The sequence below is a fragment of the Humulus lupulus genome, chromosome 7, assembly GCF_963169125.1.
Source record: "Humulus lupulus chromosome 7, drHumLupu1.1, whole genome shotgun sequence".
In the NCBI taxonomy this organism is placed as follows: domain Eukaryota; kingdom Viridiplantae; phylum Streptophyta; class Magnoliopsida; order Rosales; family Cannabaceae; genus Humulus; species Humulus lupulus.
In genome coordinates, this window is record NC_084799.1 from 31,159,464 (window position 1) to 31,182,847 (window position 23,384).

The 23,384-nt window shown below is 30.4% G+C and overlaps 2 protein-coding genes across 2 annotated transcripts; one reads left to right on the forward strand and one right to left on the reverse strand.

The window, feature by feature from the left end:
• The first annotated feature begins 5,514 nt into the window (after positions 1 to 5,514).
• On the forward strand, positions 5,515 to 10,243 carry LOC133791556 (uncharacterized). The gene is made up of 8 exons (XM_062229477.1): positions 5,515 to 5,635; positions 8,212 to 8,349; positions 8,431 to 8,698; positions 8,792 to 9,024; positions 9,442 to 9,494; positions 9,598 to 9,668; positions 9,949 to 10,029; positions 10,198 to 10,243. The coding sequence occupies exons 1-8, from the start codon at positions 5,515 to 5,517 to the stop codon at positions 10,241 to 10,243; spliced, it is 1,011 nt and encodes a 336-aa protein (XP_062085461.1).
• A 3,577-nt stretch (positions 10,244 to 13,820) lies between these two features.
• Positions 13,821 to 15,466, reverse strand: LOC133791557 (uncharacterized). The gene is made up of 2 exons (XM_062229478.1): positions 14,398 to 15,466; positions 13,821 to 14,200 (listed from the first exon to the last, which is right to left on the reverse strand). Exons 1-2 carry the CDS (start codon positions 15,464 to 15,466, stop codon positions 13,821 to 13,823), a joined length of 1,449 nt encoding a protein of 482 aa, XP_062085462.1.
• Positions 15,467 to 23,384: the final 7,918 nt, after the last annotated feature.

Below are 23,384 nucleotides of genomic sequence, written 5' to 3' on the forward strand. Positions count from 1 at the left end.
CCAAGTAACATTTCTATGTCATATTGTGAGTAAGGAGGGGATTCTGGTGGATCCAACCAAGATAGAGGTAGTGAGAGATTAGTCGAGGCCGAGCAATGTACTAGGTTAGAAGCTTCCTGGGATTAGCATTATACAATCGACGGTTTGTTGAGGGATTCTCCAGAATAGCAACACCATTGACTGAGTTGATGAGTAAGAAGTTGAATTATGTTTAAATAGATAGATGTGAGAACAGTTTCAAGGAGTTGAAGCGGCGACTGATTACCGCTCTGGTACTGTCTTCCATCAGACACGAAAAAGTTTGCAGTCTACTGCGATGCCTCGAGGCAAAGTTTGGGTTGTGTATTGATGCAAGCTGGGAAGGTGATAGCCTATGAGTCTTGACAGCTGAAGGAGTATGAGCAGAGATATCCCACTCATGATCTGGAACTGGCAGTGGTGGTGTTCGCACTGAAGGTATAGAGACACTACCTGTATGGAGATAAGTGCGAAATATACACTCACCATAAAAGTTTGAAGTATTTCTTTACTCAAAAGGATTTGAATATGCACCAGAGACATTGGATGGAGCTGATAAAGGACTACGATTGTGAGATTTTCTATCATTCAGGAAAGGCCAACGTGGTGGCCAACGCATTGAGTCGGAGGGGTCCAGGGCAGTTGTTCAAATCTAGACAGATATCAGAAACGCTAGCTGAAGATATGACAAAAGCGGTAATTGAACTAGTAGTTGATCAGCTAGCCAACATTACTCTTCAATCCACACTCCTTGAGAGGATTAGAGAAGCTCAGAAGGAGGATCCTAGTAACACACCTTGGTCGGCTTAGGGCGTTGATGTGAATTGTCTGTTGTGTTTGTTTAGTTATGCATTTACTGAAATGAATCGTCATATGCTATGTTTGTTAAGTTTTCTTGTTGGGCTAGCTCACGGGTGCTCTATGGTGCAGTTAAGGGCAAGGGAAAGGCCAGCCAAGCTTGAGTTGGAGGGTATGGAGCGGTGCGTATATGTTTGGCCTACCTAGCTTCCACGACTGGGGTAGTTTTAAGGAATACTGTGCAAATGACCGATTTTGTCACCTAGGTCGATTATATAATAACTTTTGAAGTGTAATTATGTTTTAAACAACGTTTTGGGATCTCAATGTAACACTTTTATGACTTTAATTAATGTCTAAACCTTTATACTTAAGTTTCATTAAATTAGTCCTTAATTTAATTTAATCACACTTTTTGGTCAAAAACATCGATTAGCAAGTTAATGACCCATTTTAAAATCATATGATAATGACTCTAGGGTAGTAGGGCGTTACAATATGCTTCTCACATATCAAAATGACCATCATGAAGAGTAGGTCGCGATAGTACCACTCTTGAGCCCAACTGACTAGCAGTGTGGCCAGAAAAGATTTTTAAAGTTAAGGAGAAGAGATAGAAATAAGGAAACATTAAAAAAAGAAGTTAAAACATGTGGTTTTTTTTTACAAAAGTTAAAGCTAAGACAACATTCATTTATATACTTCATAACAAAAAAAGTATGATTGTAAATATTTTTGTACACCTTATTATTGTAAATAATTTGATAAAAATAATATATAGGGTTTATACTTTTTTGGACCCTCTGTTTTTTCCCATTACCTGTTTGGACCCTATGTTTTGATAAATTACTTTTTGGACCCTGTGTTTTGTAAAATAGTTAAAATAGAACCCTAAACTCAATTTTAATGAAGAAAAGATTGAAAATAACAACACAGTTCTTAAGCATAATGATTTTATTTTTGTTCTGAATTGTTAGTTTGGTAAATTATTTATGATTTTAGTTGAGAAAACATTAACCAAAATCAGATTTAGGGTTCTATTTTAATCATTTTACAAAACATAGGGTCTAAAAAGTAATTTTTCAAAACACAGGGTCCAAACAGGTAATGGGAAAAAACACAAGGTCCAAAAAAGTATAAACCCTAATATATAATGTAAGTTTTCTCGTAATTTATCCCAATCCCACAGTCCCACCTAATATTTGGTTGGCCAAACCGGCCCTATAATGTTAGAAAAATAATAACAATAGGGATTTTTTCATATTTATGGAGTTTTATGGATGTTTTACAAAAATATGGACATTTAATTTTCTATTTTTTTATGACTTTTTGAATTAGAAGTTCATATTTATGAGATTTTCTTTCTTATAAATTTGAAAAAATATATAATTATGCTATATTTTTTATTATAGTTATATTTTTTTAAATTTCTTTTCCTACATTTTTTTATTATTTTTTCAGTTTTCTTTCTTTCTTTTTTTCCTTATTTTTTCTTCCATTTTTTCATTCTTGTTTTTTTTTTCTACCAATTTTTTCTTTCATCATTTTTTCTTTCTTTCTATTTTTCCTTTATTCTTCTTCTTTTTTATTTTTATTTTTATTCATTTATCTATTTTTTTATTTCATTTGTATTGTTTTATTTTTTTTGTTCATATTTTTTCAGTTTTCTTTTCTTTTCTTTTTTTTTTTTTCATTTTTTCCTTATATTTTTTCTTTATTTTTGATTTATTCTTTTCTCCTTCCATTTTTTTTCTTTTTTCACACATATGAGCTTTTTCTTTCTTTCTTTTTTTCTTTATCCATTTTTCCTTCTTTTTATATTTTTTATCTACCAATTTTGTCTTTCATCTTTTTTTTTATCTTTCAATCTTCCATTATTTTTCTTATTATTTTCATTTTTATTCACTCATATGCTTTTTTCTTTTTTTTTTCCTTCATCATTTGTTTTGTTTTATTTTTTTTCCATATTTTTTAATTTTCTTTCCTCTGTTTTTTTTCCTTCTTTTTTCTTCATTGGCTTCCTTCCATTTTATCTTCTTTTTTGTACTTATTCTTTTCTCCTTCTATTTTTTTTTCACACATATATTTTAACATTATATAATTATTTTACTATTTTATTATTTATTATCTTTTATTATTATAATTGTTTTTTTATTGTTTTTTCCACTATATGTAAAAAAATTCAAATCAATTTTTTCAGCATTTTCTTTTTACTGTAACACTTCTAAGAGCATCCAAATTTGGAAAGAAAAACAATAAAAATATGAAAGCGTGAATGGGTAACTAGTTACCCTGATTGGAACATTCAAATTTAGAAAAAAATAATTATATGAAAATGTGAATGTGAATGTGAATGTGTAACCAGTTATCCTAGTGGAAACATCCAAATATATATGAAAACTTGAATGGGTAACTAGTAACCTTGATAGGAACAACCAAATTCGGAAAGAAAAAAAATAGATAAGAAAATGTGAATGGGTAACCAGTTACCATGATGGGAACATTCAAATCTGAAGAAGAAAAAAATTCGATGAAAATAACCAGGTGCCCTAGTGGGAACATCCAAATTTAGAAGAAAAAAAATAGATATGAAAACTTGAATGGGTAACTAGTAACCTTGATAGGAATATCTAAATTTGGGTAACCAGTTATCTGATGTAAACATTCAAATTTTTTTTAAAAAAATATCTGATATGAAAACATGAATGAGTACCTGGTTACTCTAATGGGAACATCCAAATTTGAAAAAAAAAATCATATATGAAAACGTGATTGTTATTAGTTACTTAACCCAAATAATGAAAAAAATAATCATGATCTTTAAAATAATGTAAAAAAAAAAGTTAGAACATAAAAATTGATTTGATTATTTTTTTATGTATATTAAAAAAATAAGTATAATAATAAAAAATGATAATAAATAATAAAATATTTTGAGTTGAAGTGGAGGCAACTTAATAAGAAAATTTCTCCAAAAAAATTTGACTAAGAGGGAGGAGAAATAAGAAGTCAACGAAAAGAGAAGTTGAAGAGATAAAAACTAAAAATAGTAAACTAAAAATGTATTTGTAATTTTAAATTTTAATATTAAATTATGAAAAATAAACATTAAAAAATGTAAAAAAATTAAAATATATTAAATTTCCTTTTTAAAATACTAAGTCAATATTGTATAATGAAACTAATATAAAAATAATTAAATAAAAAATACTTAAATTACTAAAATATTCTTCTAATTTAAATAAACTTAATCAAGAGTAAAACTATGACATAAACTATTTTTTATACAAAAAAATAGGGGAAACTAAATCCATAAAATTGATTTTTTTTAAAAAGCAATAAAATAAGTTCTTTTGAAGAAAAAAAAAGCCATAATTTTACTTGTTAAAAAAAACCATAAAAGATGTAATTTTCTCATAATAATAAGGGTATGTACTTTTTTTTTTTAAAATAATAATAATAATAAGAGTAAGTGGGGTTTTATTAGCTAGTCGGTATATTCACTCTCAAAAAAAAAAAAAATGAATGTCAAAAGAGCTAGCCAATTGTGGAAAACTCTTCAATTTTTTTAATAGTTTTTTTTAATCATTTTGTCTATTTGAATAAATTACTTAACAATAAATAGAAATTTAAATTTGTAAAAATAGTTAATAAATCAACCAGTGTTAGTTAAAATAAGAGATATAATTGGAATTAAGTTGCAAAAATTGTTATCTAAATTTTCTTTTAGCTATTTTAGACAAACATATCTAAATAAATAGAAATCACAAGGAATGGAATATGTTTTGGAGTAGAGCCAACCTCACCTTAAGGCTAGTGAGGGAGCTGCCTAGAGGTCCATTTTTCTATACCATCTTTTATATATATATATATATATATATATATTAAATATATTTCAATTTAAGATATTTATTGTACATTTAACTCTTGAATTTTTTTTAAAAAATATTTTTTAAACTTTAAAGTGGTGAATCATGAGTTATACGGTTTAATGAGAAAAAATAAGTACTAATTAACTTCTTTTGACTTTAATTTATTTTATTTTTCATTTCCAATGTAATAACAATATATATTCTAATGTTATTTTTTTCTTGTTAATATAAATTTTCATTAATTATAGGTTGACGTTTCAAATTATACCGTTAGTTTGATAATTGATAGATTTAATTTTATTAATATACCCTTAAAATATTTGTGTATATATATATTCCTATTACAATTTTCATAATACATTATTTTATTTCTCTTATTCTCTAAAAGTGAAATTCTCTCATATGCATTCTTTCTTTAAGCATTTGGATTCAAGAATCAAAATCTTTCTTCATAATTTTGCTAGAAAGAAAAAATCTCCAGCCTCCAGGTTATATCATTCTTACTCATTTGTTTATAATATTTTTCAAATAATATTTTATATTTTTATTATTGTTGTTTTGTTATTTCTATCTTGTTATATTATTTTGATTTGTTTGCTAGTTTACTTATTCTATGTAATAGTTTTAGAGTCAGAAACAATATATCTAATAAAAAATATGCTTCAGGATGTGAGAAATTAAAAAAGAAAAAAGAATAGAAAGTTTAGTTCAATCACAAAAAGGAACTCTTGATAAATTTATTTTAAGTAGCAAGAATGATGCATTGAATTCGAGTAGTGAAACAATTGAAAAAAATAATTTGAAATCACTAGAGGATGAGGAAAATATGGTAGAAAAGAACTTAGAGAATGAGAATGATGATGTAATTGTTAATGAAGATGGTCAAGAAAATATTAATGAAAATGAAGTTGATATAGATAGAAAAGATGTTCATGATAATTTGAGTAGTAATGTTTTTTATAATATTTATGATCCCGGATAGTGGAAAATTATTGATACTAAATTAAGAGATTTGTTAGTAGAAAAATGTCCAATTAGAATAAATGATATAATTTTTCCAAAAGATGAAAATTCTAGGCATTTTTCCACTTTTTATTACATGAGAAAATTATCTAATGGAGAAACATATTGTAATGCCCTGGATAGCTAAGACCGCTACACTGTATGTTTATAAAGGTGTGAGACTTGCTAATCAAGTCGTTTAATCAAAACGGTCATTAGCTAAAGTGTTCTAGGGCTAAAAGACATTTTGGCCGCAAAAGAAACATTTTATAGATTATAAATTTTTTACAGAAGGGATCTTAAAAAATACAACGTTTAAAAGTTGGTTTACAAAATTCAATAGTTAAGAGTAACCATTAGCCATACTAAGGCAAAATACAAGGTTCTGGTCCTCTCATCCCTGTAATCTCCTCAACCGTGGCGGCTGAGCGGCCTGACATGTACAGTCACCCTGCAGAGCTCTCCAATCAGGGTTGATCAATCTTGCCCTTGCCTTTACCTGCACCATGCAGCACCCGTGAGCCAAGGCCTAGCAAGAAAACATCATACACAACATATACAATATTATCAAACAAACATTCTAGTAAGCATGTTCAAATATTCAATCCATAGGATATAAGCATACTGCAAGGTACAAATAACTTCATCTATAGTTAGATTATTCAACACTCTCATTAATCACATTCATAGCCAAATATAATAATCAATTAACACAAATACTAAGGCCGACACCTTAGGTCGCACCCTCTGTTTAACCCACTGACTTCGGCCCGCTTAAACCGAGCTCAGTGCATAATAAGCTGTCATCGGATACCAGTGTCCAAGCCGTGCCAATTGCACAAGTTAACCGTGGCACACTTAGGCCGTTGGTTTACAATTTACATGGCATAATACCATTCTTTCAATCATATATATGAGGGAGCCCTTAGTCCCATTCAAATATTCAACCGGGTGTAGTTTTCTTACCTTTGGCTTTTAGATGAATTAGTTACGGGCGATACTCCTTGAGCGCGATCCGATCCCCGAGCCCTAGCTTAGCACCTAGTCACAACCATGATGAAGGATACCATTAACAATCTTAAATGAGTTTTTAAACCAAGTTCCGGTCCTCAGAACATTGAACTTCACCAAATATGGTAAAAGATTCAATCCCGAGCACCCTAGGCTAAATTCCCAAGCCTAAAATCTCAAAATCCCAAAATCCCTTAAGGGCCCCCGCATAGGCCATCCATGCCGCGGAATGGCCCCAAACAGAGCCCTCTTAAGGCACAAAAACAGGTAAGGGCCGCGACATTCCTCAGCACAACTCAACTTCCAAGGGTCGCGGCTCACCAAGAACCATGCCGCGGCCCGACCATTCGAACCCAGAAAAATCACCATTTTTAACTTTCAAACCTCATGCAAGCTCACTCAAAACCACCCCAAATCCTCAACTCAACTATCCACAAACATCCCACAAGATTACAACAACTCAACCCAGCCGAATCCTAGGCCAGAAACCCATCAAAACCCATTTCAATTACTGAAACATTCTAACCCAAGAACACAAAACCAGCCATAGAGATACTAGAATTCAACCATCAAACCTTGGATTAAAGCTTACCTCAGCTGCAGAATTAGTTCTCCAAGAGTTCCCTGACCTAACTTCAAAGATTCCAGCCTCAAATCCAACCTTGAATACCAAAACCACAACCATTAAAAACTCAGCCATTTTCTCAAAATTCCCAACCATAGAAACGAAAATTCAAAGCTTACCTTGGCTCTATTTCAATCCTTGATCAATTCCTGAGCTAATCCTCCAGATTATTCCCTTCAATTCCCAAATATTCAGCTTGATTCTCTTGAAAATTCAGAGTTGTTCTTCTTCCTTAAGAGAGAGAAGAGAGAGAAGGCTGAGAGGGTCGGTTTACACTTTTTGTCTAGTATTTTCTAAGTCTTTCCAAGTATATCCTTAGGTTATTAGACTAATCCCAAAGCTCGGGGTACCGGAGACATCCCCGAGGGCAAAATAGTAAATTTCCCCAATATTCCCGCCTAAACTCTCTAACCTCAAATATATCTCCATATATTTATTTCCATCACCCGATAGTCTAAATCACTACCCGATACCTAAAATACCCCTGACTTGTCCAAAGTCAATTATAATGCCCCGTTGTGAATTTTCCCGCTATCTAGCCCTAGGATCGCCTCGAGTCGCCGGCTACAGATTTATCCACATAATAATGTGGTTCCCACATATACAATATATTTATTACATATTATCACATAATATCATCAATTATCATAAAATACCATTTAAGCACTATTAATCACATAATATCACATTCAAATAAATACTATCCACTCTAATCCCATTTATTCTCTCCCGGCACACTAATCAAGGCCCTTAAGCCTTATTAGCGAATTTTGGGTCGTTACACATATGAGAGAAGATGGTTGGTATATTCTAAGGATTTTGACAAGGTGTATTGTTTTTGTTGTAAATTATTTCATTCTAATTCTACTAATAATAATTAATTAGGCAATGAAGGAATTGAGGAATGGAAAAATCTTGGTGCTAGGCTTAAAACACATGAAACAAGTAATGAGCATATTGTTAACATGAATGCTTGGATTGATTTAGAATTGAGACTTGCAAATAATAAAACAATAGATAAAAGTGTGCAAGAATGAATTAATAAGGAGAAGGAACATTCGAGGAATGTTTTAGTAAGAATAATTTATATTGTAAAAAGTCTAGCTAAAAATAATTTGGCATTTCGTGGAAATAATGAAAAGATCTACCAAGAGAACAATGGAAATTTTTTTAGTTTAATTGAAATGATTGCTGAATTTGATCGAATTATGCAAGAACATGTTCGACGTATTCAAAATGAGTTGATTCAATTATTAGCGAGTCAAGTGAAAAATACAATTTTGAAAAAAGTCAAAGAGGCAAAATATTTTTCAGTTATACTTGATTGTACTCCTGATTTAAGTCATCAAGAACAAATGTCTCTTATATTGAGGTGTGTAGATATCTCAACTAGTCCAATATGAGTGGAAGAATATATTTTGGGATTTTTAAAAGTGGATGATACTTCTGGAAAATGACTTTTTAGTGAACTCACAAAAGAAATTGAAAATTTGAAACTTGACATTAATGACATAAGAGGACAAGGATATGATAATGGATCTAACATGAAAGGAAAGCACCAAGGTGTACAAAAGAGATTATTAGAGTTAAATCCTAGAGCATTATATACACCTTGTGGTTGTCATAATCTTAATTTAGTACTTTGTGATGTTGCTAATTCTTGTGTTAAAGCTGTATCATTTTTTGGTGTTTTACAATGTATATATTCATTATTCTCTTCTTCACCTAAGTGATGGACAATTTTGAAAAATAATATATCTACTTTAATTGTGAAATCATTGTCTCAAACTCGTTGGGAAAGTCGTATTGAAAGTGTTGAGGCAATTAGATTTCAAACTCCAAAAATAAGAGATGCTTTGCTTGAACTAGCAGAAACAAGTGATGATCCTAAAATAAAGAGTGAAGCTAAATGTCTAGCAACCTATGAATTAGAGAATTTTGAATTTTTGTTAGGCATGACTATTTGGTTTGATATTTTGTTTGCTGTCAATTCAATTATTAAAAATTTACAATGTAAAAATATGGATATTGACAATGCTATAAATCAATTAGATGGTCTTCTTTTTTATTTTGAAAATTATAGGAAAGATGAATTTGTTTCTGCTATGATTTCAGCTAAAAAAATTGCAAATGAGATGGAAATTGAGCCTAAATTATGTGAAAAACGTGTAATTCGTAGGAAAAAAAATTGATGAAATAATTGATGATGATGATGATGATGATGATGATGATGATGATGATATAGTAAAATCTGCTGAAGAATCATTTCAGATTGACTATTTTCTTTTCATGATTGTTCAAATTGTTTGTTCACTTAGAAATAGATTTGAACAATTTCAAGTGTATGCAAACATTTTTGGATTTTTATTCAATTTGAAGAAACTAAAAGCATTGAATGAAGATGATTTAAAATATCATTCTTTAAATCTCGAAAATGTTTTAAAATATAATGGATTTTCTTATATTGATGGTTTAGATTTGTTTTCGGAATTAAAAGTGTTGAGAGAAATTTTTCCAAATGAAAATAGCAGTTCAATTGAAATACTTGATTACATAAAAAGATTGATTCATTTCCAAATGCATACATTGCTTATAGATTATTGATAACTATTCCTGTAACAGTTGCTTCAGCAGAGAGAAGTTTTTCGAAATTGAAATTGATAAAATCTTATTTAAGATCAACTATGTTGCAAGAGCGATTGAGTGAGTTTGCAATGTTGTCTATTGAGCATAATTTACTAGATAAACTTGAATACAATGATTTGATTAACAAATTTGCATCCCAAAAAGCAAGAAAGATAAATTTTTAAATGAATCAATTATTATTGTTTATTCTTTTTTAATCATTTTGTTAATCGATATTCTTGTTAGGTTCTATGACTTGGAGATTGTTCATTGTGAAAAAGTTGGAGAATAAAATTTGCTTATTGGAGAATTCATCTACAATTTTGAATAATAAATTTGTAGTACTTTTATTTAGAATATTTGACTTTATTATGTGGGTGTAAAAATTTTATTTAAATTTGGATGATATATTAATATAAAAAATATAGTTTTTTTCTTCTTCATCGAAGACCCCATTTTAAAATTTTGCCTAAGGCCCCAAAAAACCTTAGGCCGGCCCTGTTTTGGAGTTGCTTCTACAAGACACAATCATTTTAGTTACGATTGTATTACTGTATTGTTTCCATTAACTTTATGGGTAAATACCATTTTGGATCCTGTATTTTGTAAAAGTTACTGATCGTACCATGTGTTTTGTTAAATGACAATTTGTACCTTATGTTTTGCAAAATGGAACAAAATAATACCCCAGGTCCGATTTTGGTCAAACTTTTTTTGAATATGACCAAAATACCCTTACTTATAAAAATTAATTAATAAAAAATAAAATAAAATAAATAGAAGGGTAAATAAAAATAATGAAATATATTTTACTTATAAAAATAATATGTAAATAAAATAAATCTAAATCAAACCTAAACCTAAACCTAAATCTAAATAGGGACTCTTCTTCTTCATCTATTATTTCTTCTTCGTCTATGGTGATGTCTAGGCGGCTGGAGGCAAGAGGCTTGGAGGTGCTTCAGTGATCGACGAATGTGCTAGATTTTGGCTTGGAGGCACTTCAGTGATCGACAAAGGTGCTAGATTTGGGCTAGGAGGCTAGACTGGAACGTCGTTGAGGACGAGCTTGAGTCTTCGGGAGTGGCTTCCACCTGGTTGGCTTGGAGCTGATCTTCGGCGAGCTTTGATCTTCGTCGACGATGAGGACAATGTTGGAAGCTCGGCTGAAACGGCGTAGCTGCAAAGATCAGAGAGGCTTTGACTTGGAATCTAAACAACACGACAAATCTGAGCTTCGACGACATTAAGAATGGCTTCAACGGTGCAAGAGGTCAAGGAGGGGGCTTTCCGACAGGGATGAGTTGACTTCAAACAAGGTTGTGCTTCGCTGCAAAGGGAAAATGTGACTGTGTTTGAGCTTATGTTTTATGAAAATAATGATTCTAAGGTAAAATTGGTGAATGAAATTTTTGTGTGTTTTGGATTTTGTTTAGAAAATTTTGTTTGTAAATCTAGAATGAATTTAAATTTGAGCACTTCAAGTGTGTTTGAGATTTGAATTTGTTAAATATAAGTTTATTGTGTATTTAGGTAAAAATTTGGGCTGATTTGTTTTGTTGAGTTGTGATATTATTTTGAATATTTTTTTTTCATACATTTGAGTTGATTTTTGTTTATGATGAGTTTGTTTGCGAAGAACAATGGTAAGTTTGGGATTTTATGATTTATGATGATGGATGTATAAAATCTTGGAAAAGTTTATAGGAAAATGTGAAAAATTTGTGTTGTCGATGGAATCTGGGTTAGATAAATGATGAAGAACATGCAGAAGAAATAAATTTTAGTTTAATCTGGACTTAATTTTGTGTTTTATTTTTATTAAGCATAGATTTTCGTTTAAATTTTGATTTTTTAATCATGCTTTAATATTATTTAATTATTTAAATATATTTCTTTATTTTTATTTATTTTTTTAATTTAATAAATTTATAAAATATAGGGGTATTCAATCATATTTAAAAAAAGTTTGACCAAAATCGGGTTCAGAGTATTATATCATTATATTTTGCAAAATACAAGGTCCAAATTATCGTTTAACAAAACACAGAGTTTGATCGGTAATTTTTACAAAACACATAGTCCAAAATAGTTATTTACCCTAACTTTATAGTTTGTGAGCATGTTTTTATTTTTAGTAATTATTAATTTAACGAAAAATTTGTTTAAATAAATATATTATACTTTTGGTAAAATACAAAAAAAAAATGTAATTTACTAATGAAATTATGAGTGTAAGCGGGTACTTATACCCTTATTTTAATTAGGTTGTAATATATAGAGACATGCTCATTCTTATTTTATAAATTGTAGAAATGTGTTGTTAAGTAATGATATGTATATTAAAATATGGGTTTATATTTTTTGGATTTTCTGTTTTGTCTCATTACCTGTTTAGATCATGTGTTTTGACAAATGACTTTTTGGACCCTGTGTTTTCTAAAATAGTTCAAATAGACCCCTAAACACGATTTTGATCAAAGTTTTTTGAACTAAAATCACAAATAATTCATCAAACTAACAACTCAGAACAACAATATAGTCATTCTGCCTAAGAACTGTGTTGTTATACTCAATTTTTTGTTCATCAAAATCAAGTTTAGGGACCTATTTGAATAATTTTACAAAATACAGAGTTCAAAAAATAATTTATCAAATCACAAAGTCCAAATAAATAATGAGTCAAAACACAAGATCTAAAAAAATATAAACCCTTAAAATATTACAATAATTGATGTGATAATTTTTTTCACCATTCGTATTTATTTTAAACAAGATTTACTATTTAAAAAAATAATAACACACTAATTAGTATAATATTTTATTGAATAATTTGAGTGTATATACCAGTGCTCATATGCTAAACAAACAGCATAAATATGATGGTACGTCTTGTCTTTTAGTTTTAGGCTAGTGAAATCATTAATTTAGTCTTTAATTTGGCAAAATGATTATTTCAAGGAATTTCACTATAGCCAATTATATATATCCTTCTTAAAGTCAAAAATAGTACTTATAACCATTGTAGGAGGCTCTATAGCTAGCTAGGTTCGACCAAGGGATCCAGTGGCGGAGCCAGGATTCAATTGCAGTGGGGGCACATAAAAATAATACATTAAATATAAAGTCAATTACAATTATCATTCTAGCAAAATAAAAAATTACAACTCTCCTCGTCTAGTTTTCATATTTTGAAAGCGTAGCATAATAGTTTCATTATCTATAGCATCACAAATTTCTTTCTCGATGTATACAACCAAACTATCATTTATCAATTGATCTCCCATTCGGTTGCGTAACTTGTTCTTCACAATATTCATGGCAGAAAATGATCTCTCAACTGTAGCTGTAGCAACAGGCAATACCAACGCTAAATTTAACAAACGATAAACCAAAGAATATACCCTATTCTTTCTTGTTTCAACCATTTTTTTTGTGAGATCACCAATGCCTTTCAAATCTCCAAACTCTTTACTTGTGCACATATCAACAATGTAAGTCTCAAGTTGATCATCTAGTGCCAAGATTTCAAAAGCAGAAAAATCATCTGGATAAAACTCGGCAAATCGAATTAATTTTTCTTTGTCAAAAGCATAGAATAAATCAATAGGAGACAAACATGACATGCATACAAGCAATTCAGTATTCACCTCATTGAAACGATTATTTAGCTCTTGAAGTTGCATATCAATCACTGAATAAAATAGCTCCACACGAAAGAAATGCAAGTTTGTAATTTCATGAGATTTGCGTCGTGATCTACCTCGAGGTGTCCAAATATCATCCATCTTGGGAATATTAATGTCGTTCTTTTTGCAAAATGAAGAGACTTTATCAAGCAGATAATCCCACCCATTCTCCCGCATGTTTTATAATTGTTGCTTGCATATCTTAACTAAGCACATGGCATTTAAAATATCTTGATCCTCCCTTTGTAGTGCTCTTGACAACTCATTTGTAACACCCAATATGGTTCTCATTAAATGGAGACTAAATATAAAATCAAATGATTGCATCGTTTCCAACAAATTCTTTGCTTCAAATCTTTGTTCACTTGATCCATCTTCAACAATTGTTTCAATAACTTTAATTGTAGATGAAAACATAGTAATCAAGCTCATTAACGTACCATAATGTGAACCCCAACGTGTGTCTCCAGAGCGTTTAAGAGAAGTATTTTGATTCAAACCACGTCCCCTTGAAATCTCACCATTTTCAAGTGCTTCCGCAACTATTTTAATCTGATTATCTTGAAGAATATCACAACGCTTAGATGACCCACTAACAACATTCACCACACTAGAAGAAAAAAAAATAGTGAATCAATCTGAATATGTCTTCTGGCCACAGCTACAAGCGCTAATTGAAGTTGATGTGCAAAACAATGAATGTAAAAAGCACAAGGATTTTCCTTCAAAATAAGTGCTTTAAGACCGTTGAACTCACCTTGCATATTACTTGCTCCATCATAACCTTGTCCTCTTAGTCTTGATATACTCAACCCATATCTTGAAAATAGTTTATCAATTGCAGCCTTAAGAGACAAAGCAGTAGTGTTAGGAACATGTTCAATGCCTATAAAGCGTTCAATCACATGACCATTCTTGTCCACATAGCGCAACACAATAGCCATTTGCTCCTTTGTTGATATATCACGAGATTCATCAACTAAAATAGAGAAAAGAGAATCTCCAATATCTTTGATAATAATATTGGTAGTTTCAACTGCGGCAGCATTACTGATGTCTTTCTGAATATCGGGTGATGTTAATTTCAGATTTTCAGGAGCATTTTTTAGTGTAGCAATTCTAACATCATCATTAAAATAAGCTGCAAATCGTAAAAGCTCTAGGAAGTTACCCTGATTTGTTGAGTCTAGAGATTCATCATGGCCACGAAAGGCAAGTCCTTGTCGTAAAAGATACCGTACACACATCACAGATGTTTCCAACCGGGTTCGATATTCTTTTTTAACTTGACTTGACTGCTTAGAAATAATAGTTTCAATATGTTGCTTTTGGTTCATCAAGGCTTCACAGTTTCTACGAGCTTGGTTGTGCTTGCTACCAACATGTCCAACATGAGTACTCAATCTTTCTATCTTTCTCCAATTTGAAAACCCTTCAATAACAAAAGATTGGTTGCCCAACTTTTTACCACCGGTTGGTCTGAAAAGATAACACCACAAACAAAATACAGCATCTTTTTCTATGCTATATTCCAACCAATTATAATCATCAAACCAATCAGGATTAAATATTCTAAATGCTTGTCCACATTTTTTCTTGGGAAAATCATGATGTCGAGGTTGACAAGGACCCATTTGCATATAATGTCTTCTAACTTGGTCTCGAATATTTGGATTATAATCCAAAATTGGGATCCTTAAACCTAGATCAGTAGGAAGATCTCCAAGATTGAATTCTTCTTTACTTGTCTTTGCATTTGCATCATTGTTTGCTTTTTTTCTTCCAAAAAATGGAAGCTCTAATTTTCTTTTCAAATCTTTATCCATATCTGTATTTAAAAAAATTATGTCAAACTTAGTAAAGATATAATAAAAATAAAAGTGCAATATGTCATGCACTTTCATACCAATATACAAATAGAGAAATCATCACTAGAAGCATATATGATATATAGTAGTATATCATAAATTCTTTCAGCATAATTAAACACTATCATTGATTTTACCAATAAAAAACTCAGCAAGCACTAATTCTCAACAATTCAGTGTTGTATTTGGTTCCCCTGAACCTGATTATGTTGTTTAATGCTATTTACTAATACAAACATTGGAAGCATAATATCACTAGTCCTTAAAATAATTATCTGCCGAAAATGTACAATCACAACAGTAAAGTTAGATTTAACACCACTATTTATATATTCATTTAAAAAGTAATCCTTAAAAAATATATACTTGGAATGAAAGCTAATTTTTTGCTTGAAAAATCTGCAGCAGGTTACAGTTAAGTTGAGCAAAAAGACAATTTTTAAGACAACCAAAATCAAGAACAAACTTAAAAAGATAAAAACTTGGTTTGATCAACTCAAAACCAGAAACAAAAAGAAGAGAGAGAGAGACCCAATACAAAAAAAGACCCAAAAAAACAAGTTTAAAAAACAGAGAAACCCAAATCATTTGAATACTTACAAGAATACATATTTGATAGATTTTACTTGTATTCCCTTTCTTGTTGAACCACCATCTCCATATACAATCTGAAATTTTTTCTAAACAATAAAAGCAAAAATAAATTAGAAAGATAATCAAATTAAATATCAAAACAAAATCAAACTTATACGTGAAGAAAACAAAGCTTTTAAGCTCTTTTTTTTTTTACCTTAACTTCACAGTGCTGAGAACAAGCACAAAGATCAAGAAAGTGAAAGACAAATGGGAGGGTTTACCAATTTTAAGTTTTATATTAAAAAAATTATATATATATAAAAAAAACAGATAAATAAGACTGGGGGCACGTGCCCCCACATGCCCCCACTTGGCTCCGCCCCTGAAGGGATCGATGCATATATAATTGGTTTCGCTCAAAGTCAATGCAGTGAATGAAAACTGTTAATTAATTTTTGAGAAATGATAAATATACTTTATTTTACACCCTTTTTATATTCTCTTGTATTAATAAATTAATGAATAAAATATAGACGGGATGATTTAACAAAATATTGAATAATATATACTTTTTTTTTTAATTTTAGAATTATACTAAATAGAATCAACGTGCAATATACATACATGTTTATTTAGTTTTATTTATAAAATTTATTAATTATTTTTATTAAAATTATATTAATATTAATTGGTTTTAATTTTTTTTTTGTTTAAGTTTATGTTTGTTTTAGTTTTTGAATTTGGGAGTGATAATAAGAAATTATATATTATAGGATTTATACTTTTTTGGATCCTGTGTTTTGTCCTATTACCTGTTTAGACCTTATGTTTTGACAAATTACTTTTTGGACCCTATGTTTTGTAAAATAGTTAAAATAGAATCCTAAACCCAATTTTCATCAATGTTTTCTCAACTAAAATCATAAATAATTTACCAAACTAACAATTCAGAATAAAAATAAAATCATTATGCTTAAAAACTGTGTTGTTATATTCAATTTTTTCTTCATCAAAATTGAGTTTAAGGTTCTATTTTAACCATTTATAAAACATAGGGTCCAAAAAGTAATTTGTCAAAACACAGGGTCCAAAAAGGTATAAACTCTATATTATATGTTTAATGTAATATTAAATATTATACGTGGATTTTAAATTTAAATTTCTTGCTAGTTTTTTTTTTAAATAATTTGTTGCTAATTAACAGTAGATTATATTATATGTTTAATATGATATTATTCTAATAAGTGAGTTTAAGTTTAATTAAATTTTATGTAAGTTATACAATGCATGATTTTATTATTTTTAAATAATTATCATTATAAAATATCTTAAAAATATCATATTTTGATTTGTTTAATTATCTATTATTTTGAAATAATTATCATTGTAAAATATCTTTAAAATATTCTATTTTAATTATTTATTATTTTTAAATAATTATCATTATAAAATATCTTATTTTAAATTTTTTTAATTATTTATGTTATTTTATTTAAATTTAAGTGTTTACAAACTACCGTTAAATATAAAAATATTCTGTTAAATATAAAAATATTCCGTTAAAGTTAACATTAAACAAGTAAAAAACCGTTAAAACAAAAATTTTTATAAGAATTAAGAAACTAGAAATAAGACAGTGACTGCTAAAGGCTGTGTGGTCTAGTGCTAGAGCATTGAGAACATTGTTGAATTAAAAGTTACTAGCAAAGGAAGCTGTTTTTCTTTTTCTTTTTCTTTTTTCCCATTAGTATTGGAGGGTTTTGTTGTTCATATCATATCTATGTGATTCATTAGTCGTTGACTCTATATATGCAAGTCTAACTATATTGGACATTTAAAATTTTATTAATGATTATTAGTCTTAGTTAACCATGGCCTTTAAAAATTTAAAATAAAGGGTTGGTACTATTTTAGCTAGATATAAATGTGTTTTCAAAATTCCATAGCAGATTTTGTGATTGTCAAAACGAACTAAATAATAATAACCTTGGAAATTCTAGTAAAACATTTTGGTAAGAATTTTATTAAAATCTCAAATTACTTTTTAATTGAATTATAATTGAACGATATTATGTATTTATATTTGAAAACATTAAATTATTATTATGATTTATTTTAAAATTATATTTGAAATCTTATTACAATTTTATAGAAAAGTTAATTATAATAATCTTATTAAAGTCACAGAGTTTAGTAATCACTGATATAAGGTTAACTAGAATAATTTTTTTAAAAAAAAATATAGTCATATACTCAACAAAAACTTAGAAGTATAAAATTATATAAATCAAAATTTAAAATTAAAATTAAATTACCATACATTTTGTGAGTGATAAAAAAATTACTAAATTATAGAATAAATCAATCAAACACACACATACATACATGTTTTACTAATAAATAAACATACACGGTACATTACCACAAGACTAGATTTTAAAAGAAAAATGTACACAAACCAATGTGGAATGTATCTCAAAACACAAAAAGAGAATTGTTAAGAGTCATGTGGTGGCTAACACCAGCCAACACGGCAAACTATTATATGTTTAATTTATTATCGGGTCTGATCACATATTGATGTAATTTAGGAACGACCCACACATATAAATTAAATTACGTAGGATTAAATTGCACTAATCAATATTAGGTGATGTTGGGCACCATTAACAATGATAAAAGAAATAGTGTTGTAACGTTTCAATTTCCCTAATAAGACTTAGTGTCTTGATTAGGGGCCAAAATGACAATAATTGATTTAATTGCATTATTATGTGATGATATGCATGATTATATGAATTATGTGAGTTATATTATAATATGACTATATTGGCATGTTTAGGTGCATTAAATATTCATGTGGGCTCGTTTCTTACTAGAAGGGTATTTTCGTAATTTGGCATGTTGATGACATATTTGTATATATATATATATGTGTGTACATATTAATTGAGATCACATTATTATGTGGGTATGTTTGAGTTATTCGGCACGAGACGATCTTAGAAAGCAAGAGTGGTTAAGTCACAGCGGGGAGAAATGCCCGGCTCGAAGCGAGCCAAGGGGTATTTTGGGTGATATGGAGAGTCATCGGGACTCATTGTAGCGTGAATCGTATTTTGGGAGAAATAACATTATTCCGAGTTTAGCGAAATTATTTGGGAAATTTGGGTATAGAGCGGGATTAGAGAGTGAAAATGACATTTTTGCCCTTATGGGATGTCGAGGGAGAAGTAGGTTGAGTGGGGGCATTTTGGTCATTAGAGACCGTTCGTATATAAAGGTTCGGCTGAGTTCATTGACTAAGGAAAAACACAATCTCACTCTTGTTCTCCCTCTCCCGTTTACTCTTCACGCTTGTTAGCGTTTTCGAAGGAAGCTCGAGTTTTAGAGCTCGGATTCAAGCAAGGTTAGAGTCATAACGATTCTAAGGAAGATTAGAAGCTTGATAGCTTGAGAATTTAGCTAGAAAACGAATTTATTAGCGGTAATTCGAGCTCCTAAACTTCTGAGATTTTGTTTTTTTTTAAGTTCCTTAAGCTTGATTGAATTTTATGGTTTTGGTGAGTTTTTGATTCGTTTGTAAGTTGGGTTTTGCTGCCTGGGATGTACTGATGATGTTTTGGGATTGAATTATGGGTTTTGTATTGTTTTGGGGTGAGTTTGAAGGAATTGGCTGGGTTCACGGGGTCGCACCGCAGCCCTGTTCTTGGAGCGTTGCGACCCTCATGAACTCAGGAGCCTGGGCTGTTCACTAAACTGCCATCGCGCGCGGCGCCATCTGGGCTGCACTGCGACCTGTGTCTAGTGAAAAGAGGGCTAGACTCTATGACTTGTGGAGAGCTGCGACGCCTAGGAGGGGCGCCGCGACTCAAATTAGGAATATTGGCCAAAGTAGGTTTTGAGTGACGAGAACTCAAACCTAAGGGCTTGGGAATGATTCTACTACCCAGTTTAGTATAATTCGAGGTCCCGGAGACTAGGACTCGGTTTGAAGTCTTTATTTATTCGAAATTGATGGATATAATTTATTATGGTTGTGACTAGGGTACCGTTAGGGCTCGGGACAAGATTGTACTCTTGGGTCATTGTTAATTAACTTGTGCTTGGACCAGAGATAAGAAAACTGCACCCAATACGTGATGTCACTACTACAAAAATGACTTTTAGGCGAGCCCTCTATTTGAGAGCCATAAAAAGTGAGGCTTTTTAGGACTCGCAAAGAACATTTTTAGGGCTCGCAATGCGTGTCCTAAAAAATCTCGTTGAGTACCTTTAATTAATTATAATTTTCTTTTATAAATAAATATTTGGGTAAAATGCCCAATTTTTTTTTTAAATCTCACTATTTTTGAATGAATAATAAATATATACGTATATATTTAAAATAAAAATATTGTTGAAAATATTAGAAGTAATACTATGATTAGTTGAACGAATATATACAATATATGAAAACAAACTTAAAGCAAACATAGTTGATAACTCTACAAAATAGAGTTATTTTACCACTTTTTATGTGCTAATTGTTGCCTAATTCTTGATTTTTTAATTAATTTATTAATTTTTTAAGTAATTTTGAATTTATTAGTCTTATTTTGATTTTATATATTTTTGTGTATTTTTATAGTTATTTTGTTGTAGTTTAATTATTTAAATTATTGTGTTTAGTTAGAAGTAAGAAAATGTGTGTTTTATTGAAACAAAATGTTAATATAAATTAAGTTAGAATTAATATTTTCAAAGAATTAATTTGTATTATTTTATAGTTGAAAATATTTTATTATGATTTATTTTATGTTTATTTTGTAGGGAATTTATTGTATTTTTGGGCTTTGAAAAGAAAAGATATAAAGCTATAAAAGTAAAGAAAGTCGGTATTTTTGAAATACCAAAAGCAGCCAACCAGGCCCGCCTGCCTAGCCCAGACGCCAGCCATCTCCTTCAGCTGGGCCCGTGCCTCCCTGTGCCACCGAAGCCCACGAAGCCTCTTCAGCAATCCCCAGCCCAGCAGGCTGCCTCTTTCCCCAGCCGTGCGCCTCACTCCCGAAGCATCACACGCCCAGCTCCCATGTGCCAATGCCAGCTGCCATTCAGCAGCTTCTCCTTCACATTCGGCCTCCCCCAACCTCCTGCCAGCCGCCTCTCACGTGCCAGGAGACCCCAGCTGCCAGCCTCCAAAGCTCCACCAATTTCTTCACACGACCCATCTCTACCAGGCCCAAACCGTAGCTTCAACTGCCCAGCCGCCTGAGCACCTGGCCCAGCCACCTAAGTGCTGCTTTTTTTTCCCAATTTTCTCTTGAGCCCAACAAATGCATTATGTTTCCTTGTGATCTTTTGTCTAAAAATACCACATTTTTATCCAACTTTCTACACATTTTACCCCAAAACATCATTATTACACTCTATATTTTACTCCTATTTGCTATATTATAATTAATTAAATTAATTTAATCAATTTAATTAATTTAAATTGATTATTTTAATACTCATTTTTTTGGCTATAAATAAGGGATTTAGGGTGTCCATTTTAGGGAGGGAGGTTACTATACCATAATTTCTACACATTCAAAACCTCTTAATTCTCTTCATCTTCTTCTTCTTTTTGGTTATTTTCTATGTATTTTTAGAGGAAAAATTTGGGGGTTTCTCCTCCAAATTTTCATATTTATGTTTGTAATTTTTAGTGTGTATTTGCTATTCTAGTTATGAGTTTCTAATCTTTTTAAGATTATTAAGGTGATGATGAAACAATATGTAACAAGATAGTATTTATTTTGTATGTTGATTTCCCATTTTGTGCAACAAAGTTTATGGAATTTTCTTCTTCAAATATCTTCTTTCATCTTAAATATCATGTATTTTGGATTGTTAGCATATATTTACACTTTGTTCCTCATTAGTGCAAAAACATAATATTCTTTGTGTAAGATGTGTCATTAAATTGTACACATCCATGCTTAGAACAAAAATATTATGTTTTGCCTTATAAATAATGTTCATTGATTTATTTGTTATTTCATTAGATTGATTTACACTAAATGCTTTGAAATTATAATTTTGAAAAGTGAAGAAAAATCTTATCTTTTTAGAAGTAATTTGTGCTTAAAATTATAAATCTATTTAGAAAATGATAGTTTGATTTATTTTAACTATCACTAAAACTTGGGAATTAATGTACTTATAAATATTATTGAACTTATATTTTGTGGATTCTAATCCTTAATAATCTTATTTTACCATCTTGTTTACAATTATTAATTTATGTTATATATATTGTCTTTAATTTCTTTATTATTATCTTTTATTTTATTTTTATTCCCATCAATCTTTGGAACTAGGTTATAATTTATTAATTTTGGTTTAAAATAGTTTTCTTTTCGATTTTAGACAACTCCTTTCCTTTGGGTTCGACATCCTTGCTTACACGATCACTATTCTATATGAACGATTCGTGCACTTGCGATTTATAAATTTTTAAACATACCCGTTTTGGGTCTATCAATAGTTAAGATAACTACAAGCATACACAAAGATTAATGTACACCAATGATATTATATGATTATATATAATCAACCTGGATAACACATGATTACTTAAATGATTCTCAAACAAAAAATTTCCATGTCAAGTAATGAAGATCCAATTTGATACAAACACAACACAAAAGAAAAATAGATTAGCAACAAGAAAATGAGAGATTGTATATATTTATGAAAATGAAGACCCAAGACCGCCTCTGTGAGCCACCACTGCCGCTAGCTACAGTCACTGCCAGCACTCGCCTATGAGCCACCACCTGTGAGCCACTAATATGCGAGCCGCACCTCCGCGAGCCACTGTTGCAGCGAGCCCCCCACCCGTCGTGAGCCACAGTTGCAGCAAGCCCTCACCCACTGTGAGCCAACGTCCACGACACGAAACCTGAAAGACCCTCCACCAAGAGCTTACCCCGCTTTCCACGAGGCCACCACTGCAAGCCTTCGTCTGCCACCGTCGAAAAAGGAAAGATTCAAGATGGAGTAGTGAGCGATGGGAAGCTAGTGAGAGAGAGAATGATGAAGAAAGAAGGTGGGAGGAGGCAAGAAGATGAGAAGGTGATGGCTGGTAGCTAGGGCTACATTTAGGAAGATAAAGATAGAGAGTGAGAGATAGGACGTGGCAGGGAGAGAGAAAGGGAATATGAGGGTGTGTTTTTATTTATTATAATAATAATAATAATAATAATGGTAAATGGGCTATAACTTTTTTTTCTCTTAAAAAAGTAAGTAAAGTCTACTAAAAAAAGTAAAGTCC

Bases quoted from the DNA above. Each gene is read 5' to 3' on its own strand.
- LOC133791556 (XM_062229477.1), top strand. From the start codon at position 5,515: ATGGTAGAAAAGAACTTAGAGAATGAGAATGATGATGTAATTGTTAAT. The intron at 5,636-8,211 runs GTAATGTTTTTT...ATAATTAATTAG, and splicing joins TGTTCATGATAATTTGAGTA to GCAATGAAGGAATTGAGGAA. The intron at 9,495-9,597 runs GTAATTCGTAGG...GAATCATTTCAG, and splicing joins CTAAATTATGTGAAAAACGT to ATTGACTATTTTCTTTTCAT.
- LOC133791557 (XM_062229478.1), bottom strand. From the start codon at position 15,466: ATGGATAAAGATTTGAAAAGAAAATTAGAGCTTCCATTTTTTGGAAGA. The intron at 14,201-14,397 runs GTGAGTTCAACG...ATATTCTTCAAG, and splicing joins TGGAGCAAGTAATATGCAAG to ATAATCAGATTAAAATAGTT.